The following is a 16250-nucleotide window of genomic DNA, read 5'->3' on the forward strand; positions in this document are numbered from 1 at the left end:
ATTCATAAAATTAAGTAACTAAACAATAAATAAATATGCAATGCAAATTCAAATGCTTATGATCTAAAACTATATGCTAAATACAGTATTTAGTCTAGCCATTTACTTAGTAATCTCCTTGTTTTACTTTAAGCCTAGATCTAATGAATGAGATGGTAATATGCATTTTTTTCCTAAATCACTCAAGCTAATGATGCAACTTAGGTTTCTTATATCAACATAAATTAAAGTAAAGATGATGTTTCTAATACTTTTAACCTAACAATTTTCATAACAAATATTACTACTAAATTGATCTGATGGTCAACCAATAATAATAGATGAAACTAATCAATATATGTAGATAAAGAAATCATTCATTAAATAAATAAATAGCAATGTTCGTACATAAGTAAAAAGACTAAACTAAATACTTATGAAAACTAGCCTAACATATTTAACCCAACAATCATGGTATTAAATAGAAAGACAAAAAATAATAAAGTAAAAAGCTCATTCTAGATCCAGAATTTCTTCAATGAGTCTCTACTTTTTGAAAAGCTCATTAGATCTTAAAAGAACAATGAAAACTAAAACTAAATATTTATGAAGAACTATAGAAATTTATGGAAAGAATAATGGTAGCAGGTGTAGAGAGCAGGTAGGAGAAAATTTCTCTCCCATCAAGAATTAGGTTTTGCATAAATATATATAGAGAAGAGTCATCCTCTGTATAAATATCCCTAGAGATAAATATACTAATATAAGTCTATCTATTATATAAGACTTTAAGTATCTTTATCTCCACCAAATACTATCTCATAAATAATTTTTAATATAAATCCTAATAATTATACAAATTACTAAATTATTCCTTGGGTTTTGTAATTAGTAGTCCATACGTCTTAATCTTAAGTCTTGACATGAACATCTCCCATTAAGTTTTTTTTCGAATATTTAGCTTCATATTTTCCTCTTTTTGCTAATGTTACCTGAAAATATACAATTAACCTTAAATGAGATAAAAACACATATTTTTTACCATTTTATATATATAAATATATCATTAAAACTCTAAAATATCCTTAAATATCTATATATAATTTAAATCGATTAATAACTATATTACTATTACAAGAATTATATTATAATATAGAAAAATTTAAAAAGATTATTAAGATTATAATATTTTTCATTTTTTATTTGTTATTACAGAGATTTTATGTTAATAATTTACGTACATACATATAACTAATAAATTTAATATAATCAAGCATTATCTAGCAATTGACCAATCCTTGCAATGTGTTATTAATAAAATCAAATACCTGCAGAACATAATTAACAATTAGGGCAGTATTCAAAGAATTATAGCTTTCAATTTGACGCAGAAATTAAAAACTTGCACGTCCATTGGAAAAAAGAAAATAAAAATTCAGGCAACCAGACTTCATCATTTAATTTACTCTTCCCTTAAATCTATCTTTTATTTACACGTGTTTTCCATTGTTATTCTTTTACTTTATTTTATAAATCAGATTAGGTCAGTTTTTACCAAGTCAATTCTCCAGCTTTTATATTACTGGTCAACATCCTTCACTATTTACTTTTTTAATGTTTTAATATTAACACCAATTGCACAACATGTAATATTATTTTCAATTTTTTAAGCAGTCATGCTAAATAAATAATAAAATATATAATTACAAATAATTATTTTTTTATATTTGTTATAAAAATAAAAATTCATTTTATATACAGGTAAGAATTTGAATTTAAAGCTTTCACTTTTTATAAATAAATAACTTTACTATTTAAATTTAATTTTAAATGTATTGTTTTCTAATATAAAAATTTTAATTTTTTGTAATTAAGAATTTATTTCTTATAAATTTATTTATATGACGATCTCTTTTAACACCACGTGTAAAATACTATAATAAAAAATAATCATGTCTATCTTATTTTCTCTTGATGCGTGTTTTAATTGAAACTCATAAAAAATTTATAAAATTAATTTATGAATCTAAAAATAATCATGTCTATCTTATTTCTCGTAAAAGATACTTTTAGTGCATATTTAATTAGAATTCATAAAATTTAAAGAGTTTATATATTTTAAATAAAATAAAAATTAATTCAGAATTCTATATAATTAAATTTATACATAATTGACTATAGTTAAACTAAATTTTATTAAAATATATAAAAAAAAATTAATTAATCTCAAAATTACTAAGTTAATATATTTTATAATAATAGAATAATTTTTTTCAATTTTATTATTTTTATTTTATATTTGTTTATTATTTTTTTTAAAATGAATTTTTTTTAGCGGATTTTAACATGGCTCGACCTTCATTTTCTTTGAAGGTGTGCGACACGTGCATAATTAAATTGATTGCAATCCATTAATTAGCCACTTGCCTCACATTAAGAATGCATCCAATTAAATAACAAACAACTCAATCTAAAGCCTAAAGGACACTTTCATAATTAGTGTCCAATTTATTTGATTTTTTTTCTTTCTTCTTCTATCTTTTATATTTCTTCCTTTCATCTAAATCATATCTATTCCTGGTTGCTCTGCCGTCTTGATCCTTGACAAGTTCAAACCAATTTGCCAAGTGATTCAAGTCATTGACTTCACTGCATCCTACTTTGATACACATGTACCCTTATCTCTTTGGCCTAATTAAACACCTTCACGTTAAGTGTGTAATTTCTTTTATATATATATATATATATACATATACTAATAGGATTAGCAACAAAAGTTTACAGACCAACCACCCTCATTGTCCAATAATGGGTACATTCCGGCTACTTCTCCGGTTAACTTGCCTGTTTCTGTTATTCTTTATAGTTATTTCTACCCCTCCAGAAGATCCTATAGAATGCACTTCAAGAAACACAAACTGCACCATTACAAACTCTTATGGTACTTTTCCTGATCGAAGTATTTGCCAAGCAGCAAACGTAGCCTATCCCACAACAGAAGAAGAGTTGATTTCAGTGGTAGCAAATGCAACCAAGGCAAAAAGGAAAATGAAAGTGGCAACTCGATACTCTCATAGCATCCCTAAGTTAGTCTGCCCGGATGGTAAAGATGGGTTACTTATAAGCACTAAAAACCTGAACCATGTATTATCAATCGACGTTCAATCAATGACCATGACCGTAGAGAGCGGCGTAACACTAAGGCAGATAATTGATGAGGGAGCTAATGCTGGACTTGCATTGCCTTATGCACCCTACTGGTGGGGGTTAACCATTGGTGGTCTACTAGGCACGGGTGCTCACGGAAGTACGCTGTGGGGAATAGGGAGTTCAGTGCATGATTACGTGGTGGGGCTAACCATTGTTAGCCCAGGAGGACCTGAAAATGGCTATGCTAATGTCAGGATACTTGACGAAAAGAACAGTGAATTTAATGCTGCCAAGGTTTCGCTTGGCGTTCTTGGAGTTATTTCAAAGGTATGTCTTCTTGGATCATGATCATATATATATGTTCATTTTGCAGTTTCAGGATTTTATGCTCACAAAAATATACATGCATTTACTAGGTTACGTTGAAACTGCAACCACTCTTCAAGCGATCCATCACCTATGTGGCGAAGGATGACACAGACCTGGGAGATCAAGCCACAAGCTTTGGCCTGCAACATGAATTTGCAGACATAACATGGTACCCTACTCAGAGTAAGGCTATTTATCGAATTGATGATCGCATTTCCTCTAACACATCAGGCAATGGTCTATATGACTTCATACCGTTCCGCTCTACACTTTCACTTGGACTCTCAGTCATTAGAGCCACAGGTTAGCTACATCGCATTCGTATATTTTCTCATTCTCTGAGTAAATCGTTCTGTTCGGTAACTTAATTTTGGCCTTCGTGTTTTGGATAACGTAACTTCTGTTTTTGTTCAAAGCAAAAGTCATTCGTAAGGTTTAGGTTAATTTTTTTTCCTTTTATTGACATGGCAATAGAGTAAGCATATATACTATATATAATAGAGGCCATTTTAATATTTATATAAGAGATATTTAAAGAATATGCTTTTTGTTAAAGAGAATCTTTTATACGTACATTGATATGGCGCTTGACACGAAGCATATTTTTATAATATTTTACTCTAATGCTAAGCTAGAACGGAAAATTTTAATCTAATTCATATATATTTCTCATCTATATATTAAACCGATAAATGATTAATACATTTTTAATAGTTTTAAATGATAAAATATATATGTATCAATCATTGTGTAAAATTTATATATTAGAAGAAATAATTTTAAAACAAAAATAGAAATTAGGTTATTGAAAAGAAAAAGGAAAATTATAATTATAGTTCAGTTTTGAAAGAAAAGCCAAAATTTAGGTGACTAATGATGTAGTTTACCCTCCAATCTCTATTACCACTTGTAATTTTCCTTGTCTAATTTGTTTATTACATTGGGCTATTGGCTTTGGTTAGAGGAAAATCAAGAAGCTTTAGGTGATGTTGAAGGCAGGTGTATTAGTGCAAGACTAACTACTGGTACACTCCTGACAGCAGCTTATGGGTTAACAAACAGAGGTATTGATCATTATTAATCAATTCTACAATATATTTATATATATATATAGGGTGGCATTGAATAAATTAAAGATACTACCAGTTATGTTTCTAAAACTAGTACGAATTGCAGGTATTTTATTTACTGGGTATCCTGTAATTGGATTTCACAATCGCCTCCAATCATCAGGGACCTGTCTTGATAGTCGTGAAGATGCACTCATAACAGCCTGTCCATGGGATTCAAGAATAAAGGGCGAGTATTTTCACCAAACAACATTCAGCATTTCCCTGTCAAACGTGAAAAGCTTTATCCAAGACGTGCAACAGCTAGTCAAACTGGAGCCTAAAGGTTTGTGCACTGTAGAACAATACAACGGTATCCTTATGAGATATGTTAAGGCATCAACTGCATACTTAGGAAAGCAAGAAGATGCAATAGACTTCGATATCACATACTATAGAAGTAAAGACCCACTGACTCCTAGAATGTTTGAAGATATACTTGAAGAAATAGAACAGATCGCAGTGTTCAAGTATGGAGCTTTGCCACACTGGGGAAAGAACAGGAATGCAGCTTTCAGTGGAGCTATCACAAGGTACAAGAATGCTGGGGAGTTTTTAAGGGTTAAGCAGATGTATGATCCAACTGGGTTGTTTTCTAGTGAGTGGACAGACCAGGTTCTTGGATTAAAGGAAGGGTTGATTATAGTTAAGGAGGGATGTGCGCTGGAAGGACTGTGTATATGCTCGGAGGACAGTCATTGTGCCCCGAAAAAGGGATATCTATGCAGACCTGGTAAGGTTTACCAGAATGCCAGGGTTTGTACCCTTGTCACTACATAGTAATTACTTGTGATCCAAATAGTGAAGGCTCACAAAGAAAAAGGGTATTCTTCTATGTTGCATTATGTATGTATGTATTAGTAGTCCATTCTCATATATGTATAATTAGTATAATGCATCCTTTGGTGTTACATTATTTATGTATCAGTTGTGTATTTTATTCTTTTTTGTTTTGGCTTTTGTAATTCTTTGGTGTAGTATGCCAATTAATAATTAATAATATCTGATATTTAATAAAAAAATTAAGACCATTTTCTAATAACTAATTTCTTCTGATATATACATAAATTAATAATTATAATAACTAATATATATATAAAAGAGAAAACCGTCACATATGTTTGACTATTTTTATAAATATACAATTATTTTTAAATTTTTAAATTTTTGTATATTTTACTAAATCTATCCAAATTTATTTAGAATATACTTGTGATGATGCGGCATACATATGTATCTTATTTTATGCCAATATAAAATTTAGCTCTATTACTCTATCTACTCTGACCTTAGCCACTTTTACAAATATACTCTAAAAAAATTATGTAATTTCCTTATTGGAGATATGTAATAAGACTATATATATGAAATTTATTTTTTAGTAAATCATCTATATACTTACTACCCTCTATCAATTAATATATTATTATGCAAAAGTAGTAATATTGATTTAGAGAAATATTTCTTTTCAAAAGAAAATTTAGAGAAATATTAAAAATTAGAACTTGTTGAAGGAAGAAGAAATAAGTAAGTAGAAAAGGTCTCAGAGACTGTACAAGCTTGCTTGTACAGGCTTTTCATCACTGACCTTAGGGAAAAAAAAGAGCAACCTTTCCTGCAAAGCACGAAAGGTCACTTCGACCTTACCCCTATCAAAATTAGTCGTTTAGAAGGCAACCGTTAGAATAGAAGCAGAGGCAACAGATTCATCATGTATATGTTCAATATCTCATTGTAAAATACTTAGAATTCATATACATAAAATCAATATTATCCACTGCCACCTTAAAAAACATTAGTCCTCTCGAGGTCCTCAAAGGCTGCAAAATTGAATTAGGGTATATACGGGTTTTTGGTTGTGTTTGTTATGTTCATATCAAACGGCAACACAAACTCACTAAAAGCTTCGTCAAAACCCTCTTCCTAAGCTACTCCTCTACCCAAAAAGGGTATAAATGCTATGATCCCACGACTCACAAAACCTATATCTCTCGGGATGTAACATTTGTTGAGACTGAACCCTACTACTCAGATAAAATCACCTCTGACTTCCCACATGATCATGGGCCATGCACGTTTGTCTTTCTGCATAACTCTGATTTTTTTCTTAGCAGTTCAAAATAGGATTATACCCTCCAGGGGGAGTCATCTCCAGTCTCAAGGCCAATTTCTTCAGGGGGAGAAGATACAGCACTTGAAGAACCACCTCAAGTAGAAGTAATCGCCTTGAGAAGATCCACTCATCAAACTAGACCTCCTATAAATTTAAGAGACTATGTGTCTTATAAGGTAACATATCCAATCTAGAACTTTATTTCTTATAATTCTATATCAAATCAATACCGCAACTACTTAAGCCAGATCTCAACGCATCTTGAACCCATAAACTTTTACGAAGCCATGCCACCTTCAAATGGTGTAAGGCCATGAAAGAAGAGCTTCAAGCCCCAGAAAAAAATGATACCTGGAGTGTTGTATCTCTTCCACCAAACAAAAAACCCGTAGGATGCAAGTGGTTATACAAAATCAAGTATAAAAGTGATGGAACCATTAAGAGATACAAGGCCAGACTAGTAGCTAGAGGATTCACCTAAACTTATGGAGTTGACTACCGAGAGACTTTTGCTCCCGTTGCAAAGATGAATACTGTCAGAATTCTTCTTTCAATAGCAACCAATCAGGGATGGAATCTATTCCAAATGGATGTCAAAAATGCATTTCTCCAAGAAAACTTGGAAGAGGAAGTCTACATGACTCTACCACTTGGACATGAATCAATCTCAGACACTTCCCTGGTATGTAAGCTAAAAAAGACAATCTATGGCCTAAAGCAATCCCCGAGAGCATGATATATCAAACTAAGCTACTTTCTATTAAATATTAATTTCAATAAATGTGCATCTGATTCTTCTATGTTTGTCAAACATACTCACACACACTATTATCGTTCTTATATATGTTGATGATATTATAATAACAGGAAACGATGATCAAGGGATAGAGGATGTCAAACAAAGTTTAGAAAGAGAATTTGACATCAAAGACCTAGGTCAGCTCTCATATTTTCTAGGCATAGAGATGGCAAAGTTAAACAAGGGTCTATTCATATCTCAAAGGAAATATATACCCTTGATCTATTAAAGGAAACTAAGAAACTAGGAGCTAAACCTGCCAACACTCTGATGGAAACTAAAATCAAACTTAATCTAGAAGATGGAGAATCATTAGTCAACATGGGGCATTATCAGTGCTTGGTAGGAAAACTGATCTACTTAACAGTCACTAGACCTGACATTTCATTTGCAGTAAGCATGGTAAGCCATTTTATGCATGCTCCCCACACCAGTCACCTAGAAGCTATAGACAGGATTCTCAGATATCTGAAGGGAACCCCAAGGCAAGGAATCTGGATGAAGAAAAACAATTCTAATACTATAGTTAGTTTTTCTGATGCAGATTGGGCAGGAAGCTGTGACGGAAAATCAACCACTAGTTTTTGTATTTTCGTAGGAGGAAACATAGTAACATGGAAAAATAAAAAACAAAGTATGGTTGCAAGATCAAGCACCGAAGCTGAATACCGAGCAATGGCATCTATAGCTAGTGAATTCATTTGGATCAAGCAAGTCCTCTAAGACATGAAAATTGAAAATAACGGACCCATGAAAATGTATTGTGATAATCAAGCTACTCACCACATTGCATCGAATCCAGTATTTCACGAGCGAACCAAGCACATTGAAATTGATTGTCATTTCATCAGGAAAAAAGTACAAAAGGGAGAAATTGAGACACCTTATGTCAGAAGTTAAGATCAACTGGCAGACATATTTACAAAGGCTCTTGACAAACAAAATCATCATACGATTCTCAGCAAGATGGATTCAGTAAACCTATACGAACCTACCTTGAGGGGGAGTGTTGAAGGAAGAAGAAATAAGTCAAAAGAAAAGGTCTCAGAGACTGTACAAGCTAGCTTGCTTGTACAGACTTCTCATCACTGACCTTAGGGAGAAAAGGGAGCAACATTTCTTATAAAGCAGGAAAGGTCACTTCGACCTTACCCCTATCAGAATTAGCCGTTTAGAAGGCAACCGTTAGAATAGAAGCAGAGGCATCAGATTCATCATGTATATATTCAACATCTCATTGTAAAATACTTAGAATTCATATACATAAAATCAATATACACACTGCCAAATTCTTCAGAACTAAAAGTTTTGCTACCGTTTCAAAAGCTAAACAAAAGGACTGGAATCTTTATCTTTTGAGTTTGGGAAGAAATGGATTCCTTATAACCATCAATTTTTCAAATAACATTTATGTTTTAAAGCATTAAAATTATGGCATTTCATGTCCAACTGTATAGAAAATGAATTTGATACACAATAACTTAGTTTAATGGTAAGAAGTTGGCAACAAAATTTAAATTATAACCAAGCTTAATTAGAAATGGTAACCAGGTTGAGTACTTTCTACCAGTTTTAAAAACATTTTATAACCAAGCTTAATTAGAAATGGTAACCAGGTTGAGTACTTTCTACACCTACATCTGGGGTTCATGTTTTTATAAAATAATATATAAAATGTCAGCTATTTTATTGTTATAATAGATTTTTATATAAACCACATTTAAGCTATTCGTATGTTATTACATTTACTGACAAATATTCAGTTTCAGGTTGTTAATTTTAAATCAAAAGTGGAACTAAATATGCAATTTACCAAAAAATATTTTTAAACCATTATATATATATATATATAATTGGAGAGTAAAAAGAATATATGTATTTTTTTTAATTCACCAATTAAAACATTTTTTAACCAGTTTCTTTTTTGCTTGCTCACACCTACCCGTGATGCTTAGCTCAATTAGAACTGTAGATAAGATCTATTCGTCCAACAACAATCTGCAGCCCGCAGGCATTACGCGGCAAAAACATCACAAGACTTGACATACAACCTGCAAAGGTTTGAAGCCCTTCAACTACTATGTCATAAGTTTTTAATTTGAGTTGCCTGACAATGAAATCTTGTGATTTAGCAATGATCAAGGCCCTGAATCAAAATTTGATGCCCTTGAAGAAACTATACAACAAGCAATAAGTACAGAGAATGACGCATCGCAAGCAGATACTTTGATGCAGTTCTCGTCGAACATTCCATTAAGCAGTTGCAGGATCATTTATCACGCCCAAGAAATCATCCTTTATGGTACCGATGCAAAACTGCCAGAGTGAAAAGAAAAGAAAAGTAAAGTGTAACGGCATTAGTCGTGCATCATTAGTACTAGATGAGCAACAGAATGAGAACTAATTAAATTGCTAATCACACGACATAATTAGAAATGGTTAAAAGATCCTCAGTTCTTCTAAAGTTTACAGAATTTGCTCCTTCAAAACCCCAAGTACACAATATCTCCAAGATAATCCAAATGAACGTCATTGGAACCCGTTTATCCACAGAAACATCATAATATGTAGCCCATGAATTGATTCTGACTCTAGTCAGAAGAGTATACAAACGGAAAGTTTCTGCAACATGTAGTAGCACTAGTGCATGCCTGCTTTGTAACAATGTCATCATCTCTAGAACATGCATCAAATATAACAGACAATAAAACTTTGCATAAGCCATGTCCTAGATGTACATCAAGCAGTTTGTACAGTATATTATTCGCTAATTTCGAGAACCACTTCACTTGCACTATAAGAGATCAACAGAACTCCTCACTTTGTAAAATGGTTTTCATTAATGTGACTGTAGAGAAAATCTTTAATTAACCCATTTACAAAATAAAGCAAGTCATATGATTCCATTCCTATAGAAAGAAAAAGTAATCGAATCTTATAGGTCAAAAGAGAAAAAAGCAAAAGCACCAGATCAAGAAATAAACTTGAGATATTATGCACGTACAATTTCTGTGGCATCAACTCGAGTACCAATTATCTTAAGTCGCACTTCACTATCCTTCTGAATTTTAACCTGAAATGAGCATTATTAACCACAAAAGTAAGTTTTTCAAGTAGAAAACAAAAATTCTTGTTCTTGTTCAAAATATGCAGGAAAGCAAGCATACTGATCCATCTGAAGTTGTATAGTTTGGCATGTCTCCAGACTGGAACTCCATATCATCAGGTATCAACTGCCACATAGAATGAGGACAATAATGCATGAGTTGCAGATATATAGAATATTCATTACAGTTGACGTCATGCAAACAAAGAAGAGACAGGAGAAAGACTAATTAGCGTGAAAATGATGGACTAGACAAAAGACAAGTAACTAAAGCTACAGCATGACAAAAATCCAGTATTAAGCATTTAACATGAAACGGTGACAGAAAATCAAGCATCATTAACCAAAAAAGGGCATTCTTACATATGCTTTTCCCCCCCTCTGACATTTACTTTTCCTATAAGTTATATTGAAAGAAAATTTCCCACTACATCTGACTTTTTTCGTGATATTAACAATATCTCGACATGCACACATTTGAACTTCTAAAGTTTGTTTTATCAATGGCAATATTAGAAAACCGGAAAAAATTGAATAGGACATTCGACAAGTATAAATTAATTTCAACTTTTTAAAACCAAGGTAACAGAGAATAAGCTATTGAAAGAAAACTAATATGTTCATTCAAAGTTTGGCTTCCTAAGAAAATGACAAACTACAATGGTACTTCCATAAATTTGATAGCTTCAATTTTGCTTGCTTTCAGAACATAATATAAATTCTCATTCAAAAATGAAAAGACCTAGTATAGCTCACATGCTAACATTAATCTTTCTTAAGTAATACATAAAAATCCTAATGACCAATGGGCCAGTCTGCAAAAAATACTAAGAGAAGAAACCAGCCTTCTAACACGTGGTAATAGGCAAAGTTTACAATCCTCTAGGAGAAAATAATAAAATTAAAAAGCAAAAACTTACATGGTTTGAAACAAAAATTTGAACTGGTCCAGCTTCTGCAAAAAATCCCATCTGCCAAAATTGTGAATAAAATTAGACATTGAACACAAAGAAAAAAATACATAATTCCAATTTCACAATGCCATCTGAGAGCTTGAATGGTAAGAGAGAAGCACATACCTTGTTTACCATGGTAACAACAGCTTCCAAAATCTCTCCCTTAAATGGCCTAAACACAACACACTGGTACTTCACTGGAAATGTCACAAATCCTGTTCCATCTCGGATCAACCCTTTCCCAACGCTCTCTATGCCCGTTATTGCCACCACAAATCCATGTCGACCACTGCAGAGTCCAAGAATTTAGAATCATGTTTACCCGTGAAACAATTTGTTTTTGAATGAAGAATTAACCATTCCTCTAGTATTTAAAAGAAAACTGTGACTCAATTTTAGTGAATTGCATTATGCTTAGGTTCCCACATAAAGAATTTTCAGTTGCCCGTCTTTCTGCTTTGCGGTTAATAAGACAAATATTAACCAGAGAAATATGCCAATACGAAAAAAAAATATCAACAAGCAGACATCTAGCAAGAGCAAGAAAATGGATTAAAATTGGTCTATACCTCACCAAGTAACCCTATATACAAACTTGGTATCTCAATATAGCTAAGCCAAGAAGCCTTACTTTTCCAATACCCACTATGAATGACCTGAGACTATATAATTAATTAACACCATCACTTTGATTCCTTGTCGATTTTCACAAAGCTGTAATCTGAGTTCATACAAAAGATAATGGCACAAACCCGAATGATCCAAAAAATACAAACTTTGACTGACAGTTTCAGCTTTCTCTAATGACTGATACCAAGAATAAGATAACGCCCATAAACCCAAAAATTACTATAATCTTCTCTTCGCATTTCAGACACATACACCCCTCAAAAAAGAAAACTCTTACAAGAAGTTCTACTCTTCTCTCATACATGCAATCTTATTTAAAGAATTCAAGTTTCAAAATTTAAGATATGGGTTTTGATTAATTCTTCACATACAACAACTCAAGAATTAAGAACCGGGGTTCTTATTAAAATTCAAGCATTAAAAAAAAAAAAAAACAAAGGAAGAAACCTGCAAGTGCCCTCAACATCTTTCATAAGCTTAGATACAAGATTTTCACGGAGATTGCGGCCAAAGTAGCGAGGGTGCAATTGCATGTTCCTCTCTAATACAATGTGGAAAAACATCTTTGCCTTTCACTCTTTCAGTTTCAGTTTCTTCTTTCCCCCTTTGAATTGAGAGAGAGAGCGAGAGAAGGGAGAAAAGAGAAAGATAAATGAATGACGATTGTTTCGAATGGCTGTCAGCTGGGTAGTCTGATGGGCTATGTGTGTGGACTTGGGCTTATATATTAATCCAAACTCTAAAATACTGTTATTTAAAAAATATATATATTCTTTTGAGTTTTGGAAACATTTTTTTAGAGAAACCAGTAAATTAATTTTTTCAAAAAATAACATTAAAAAAACTGAAAAGAAATCAATGTATTAAATAGAAGAATTACAAGTTTATCTTCTTAATACCCAACAGAAATTTAATCATTTAATTTAAAAAATAATATTTTTTTATTATTAGATATTAATTAGTGTGCAAGCCATGTTGAGAGCCTGTGATAGTATCATCAATTATGGACTGATTATTTGCCTTAATTATAATAACACTTTGTGAATATATATACCCTCTCCAAGGAAAAGTTATTCAAATGGCTCACTTATTCATCGTAATTGGTATTTTATAATGGGACGATATGCATTTCATTACCATTCTCTTTTACAGAGACATAAGCCAGTTTTCAAAAGGATTCACATTGAATGTTATATGGATACTTTTTTTCTTACTATTTTTATAATTTATATCCGACTGCTGAATGTCAGGTTGCTGTGGTGTAGTGGTTATCACGTCAGTCTTACACACTGAAGGTCCCCAGTTCGATCCTGGGCAGCAACATTTTTTTTAACCCTCATTACAAGGACCAGCAGGTTATTTTGCTAGTCTTCTTATTAACTTTTTGGACAACTTATTGCTAAATTAATATATCAGCAACATCAAGTTATTGTTATGCATGCCACAGAATAATATTTTTTACCACTTACAAACAGCAGCAGATTATTTATTTATGTCTTTGCAATATAAACATTAATGATTTTTATGATTAATTCTTTTGCAGAAAAATGACAGGAGCAAATTATTTTTATTATGCCACACAATGATATAGCAGTGGCTATACAGTTGATACAACACCCCAATGTTTAGCATTTTGAATGCTCTAACAGTGGTTACAACAGGAGAAAAGAACAAAGAACAAGAGAAACGGTTTACATGAAAAAACAAGTGCACAGGAAAATGTATACGGTCCTTTATGTGATATTTGATTAGAAACTGAAAGAAAAGTATCTTAGTTATGTATCAAACTCCGTGCATTTGTTATGGCCACTTCAATGGCCTTCAGTACGGTGTTGGTGGTGCATATCCATATGAAGGTGGTGGAAACCCATATGCAGGTGGTGTTGCTCCAGAGGGTGGCGAATATCCATAAGGTGGTGGGCGTCGAGAAGGTGGCGGTGTATATCCATGGGAAGGTGGTGATCTTTGGGTGGGTGGTGAACGTCCATATGCAGGTGGTGTGTATCCATGAGAAGGAGGACTTCGAGTGGGTGGTGGACGATGGGTAGGTGGCGTTTGAGTGGGTGGTAGATGTCCGTGCGAAGGTGGAGGATATCTACGAGGAGGAGACCTTCGAATAGGTGGTGAACGATAAGAAGGTGGTGTATATCCCTGTGAAGGTGGAGTATATCCACGAGGAGGAGACCTTCGAATAGGTGGTGAACGATAAGAAGGTGGTGTATATCCCTGTGAAGGTGGAGTATATCCACGAGGAGGAGACCTTCGAATCGGTGGTGAAAGATAAGAAGGTGGTGTATATCCCTGTGAAGGTGGAGTATATCCACGAGGAGGAGGTCTTTGAATTGGTGGTGGTCGATGAGAAGGTGGTGTATGGACAGGTGATGGACGTCCATAAGAAGGTGGAGTATATCCATGGGGAGGCCTTTGAGTGGGTGGTGGACGATGAGAAGGTGGCCTTTGAGCGGACGGTGGACGTCCGTAAGAAGGTGGGCTATATCCATAATGAGGAGGTCTTTCAGTGGGTGGTGGTCGATGAGAAGGTGGTGTTTGAACAGGTGGTGGACGTCCATACGAAGGTGGGGTATATCCATGATGAGGAGGCCTTTGAGTGGGTGGTGAACGATAAGAAGGTGGTGTTTGGGCTGGTGGTGGACGTCTATAAGAAGGTGGCGTATATCCATATTGAGGAGGTCTTTGAGTGGGTGGTGGTCGATGAGAAGGTGGTGTTTGTATAGGTGGTGCATGTCCATGATGAGGAGGCCTTTGAGTAGGTGGTGGACGATAAGAAGGTGGCGTTTGGACTGGTGGTGGATATGAAGGTGGAGTAAATCCATAAGGAGGTCTTTGAACGGGCGGTGGACGATGAGAAGGTGGTCTTTGAGCTGGTGCTGGACGTCCATATGAAGGTGGAGTATATCCATGAGGAGGTCTTTGAGTGGGTGGTTGACGATGGGAAGGTGGCCTTTGGACTGGCGGTGGATGTCCATATGAAGGTGGAGTATATCCACGAGGAGGTCTTTGAGCAGGTGGTTGACGATGAGAAGGTGGCGTTTGGACTGGCGGTGGACGTCCATATGAAGGTGGAGTATATCCCTGATGAGGAGGCCTTGGAGTGGGTGGTTGATGATGAGAAGGTGGCGTTTGGACTGGTGATGGACGTCCATATGAAGGTGGAGTATATCCATGAGGAGGTCTTTGAATGGGAGGTGGACGATGCAAAGGTGGTGGTGTATATACTTGAGAAGGTGAAGGAGGCCTTTGAGTAGGTGGTGTTTGCATGGGTGGTGGCCGTCCGTCCGATGGTGGAGGATACCCGTAAGGAGGCCTTTGAGTAGGTGGACGACGTGAAGGAGGCCTTTGAATAGGTGGGGGACGTTGAGAAAGTGGGGGGCTAGGCGGAGGATATTGAGAGGAGGGTGGTGGTGGATATTGAGAGGGTGGTGAAGGATACCTAAGAGGGGGTGGTGTTAAGCTAGGTGGTGAACGTCCATGTGATGGTGGAGAATAAATGGGGGAGGGTGGAGATCCATAGGTGGGCGGCTGCATATACTGTGGTGGAGGGCCATAGCCATAGTGATGGAGTAGTCTGGATGGTCTGTCATCACTAGGAGAACCTCTGGTGATGGTGGAAAACGAAAGAGCATTGCCTGTAACTGCAACCACCACTAACAGGAAATGAACAAAAAATGCAAGCACTTTCATTTTAGCCTAGTGAAGAAGTTCTTCCATGAGAGAAATTCTAAAGAGGCGAAGAGTATACAAGTAGAGTGATCATCATAAATAGAATAGAGCAGCTTGTCATTTACTTGAGGTTTCAGGTATTTCTCGGCTTAATCACATGAGGCTGCACCCAAGACATGCAAAAGTGGGATTGCCCTTTGCTCCACGTTTACCTGCAGTTGGGAAACCTGGCAACTTCTTCTGCTTTAACTCTCTAAATTTGGTGACTTTTCAGTTAGGTCACATGGGAAACTTTGATGTTTTGTACGAGTATAGACGTCAGGGCAATTGACTTTTCCTTTTGAGGAATCTGACAGCA

General features: G+C 34.5%; 3 protein-coding genes and 1 non-coding gene across 4 annotated transcripts; 2 read left to right on the forward strand and 2 right to left on the reverse strand.

Moving 5' to 3' along the window:
• The first annotated feature begins 2732 nt into the window (after positions 1-2732).
• On the forward strand, positions 2733-5550 carry LOC8284093 (probable L-gulonolactone oxidase 6). The gene is made up of 4 exons (XM_002520453.3): positions 2733-3456; positions 3546-3801; positions 4461-4562; positions 4675-5550. The coding sequence occupies exons 1-4, from the start codon at positions 2788-2790 to the stop codon at positions 5385-5387; spliced, it is 1740 nt and encodes a 579-aa protein (XP_002520499.1). The 5' UTR covers positions 2733-2787; the 3' UTR covers positions 5388-5550.
• A 3920-nt stretch (positions 5551-9470) lies between these two features.
• LOC8284145 (DNA-directed RNA polymerase II subunit RPB7) lies at positions 9471-12900 on the reverse strand. Its single transcript, XM_002520452.3, has 6 exons — positions 12659-12900; positions 11705-11870; positions 11546-11596; positions 10687-10752; positions 10524-10592; positions 9471-9835 (listed from the first exon to the last, which is right to left on the reverse strand). The coding sequence occupies exons 1-6, from the start codon at positions 12772-12774 to the stop codon at positions 9773-9775; spliced, it is 531 nt and encodes a 176-aa protein (XP_002520498.1). The 5' UTR covers positions 12775-12900; the 3' UTR covers positions 9471-9772.
• Positions 12901-13461: 561 nt separating this feature from the next.
• Positions 13462-13534, forward strand: TRNAV-UAC. Its single transcript has one exon. It is a non-coding gene; the product is annotated as a tRNA-Val (tRNA).
• A 225-nt stretch (positions 13535-13759) lies between these two features.
• LOC107261363 (proline-rich extensin-like protein EPR1) lies at positions 13760-15982 on the reverse strand. The gene has a single exon (XM_015720020.2). The coding sequence runs from the start codon at positions 15911-15913 to the stop codon at positions 14033-14035; it is 1881 nt and encodes a 626-aa protein (XP_015575506.2). The 5' UTR covers positions 15914-15982; the 3' UTR covers positions 13760-14032.
• Positions 15983-16250: the final 268 nt, after the last annotated feature.

Source organism: Ricinus communis, chromosome 1, assembly GCF_019578655.1.
Source record: "Ricinus communis isolate WT05 ecotype wild-type chromosome 1, ASM1957865v1, whole genome shotgun sequence".
Classification (NCBI taxonomy): domain Eukaryota; kingdom Viridiplantae; phylum Streptophyta; class Magnoliopsida; order Malpighiales; family Euphorbiaceae; genus Ricinus; species Ricinus communis.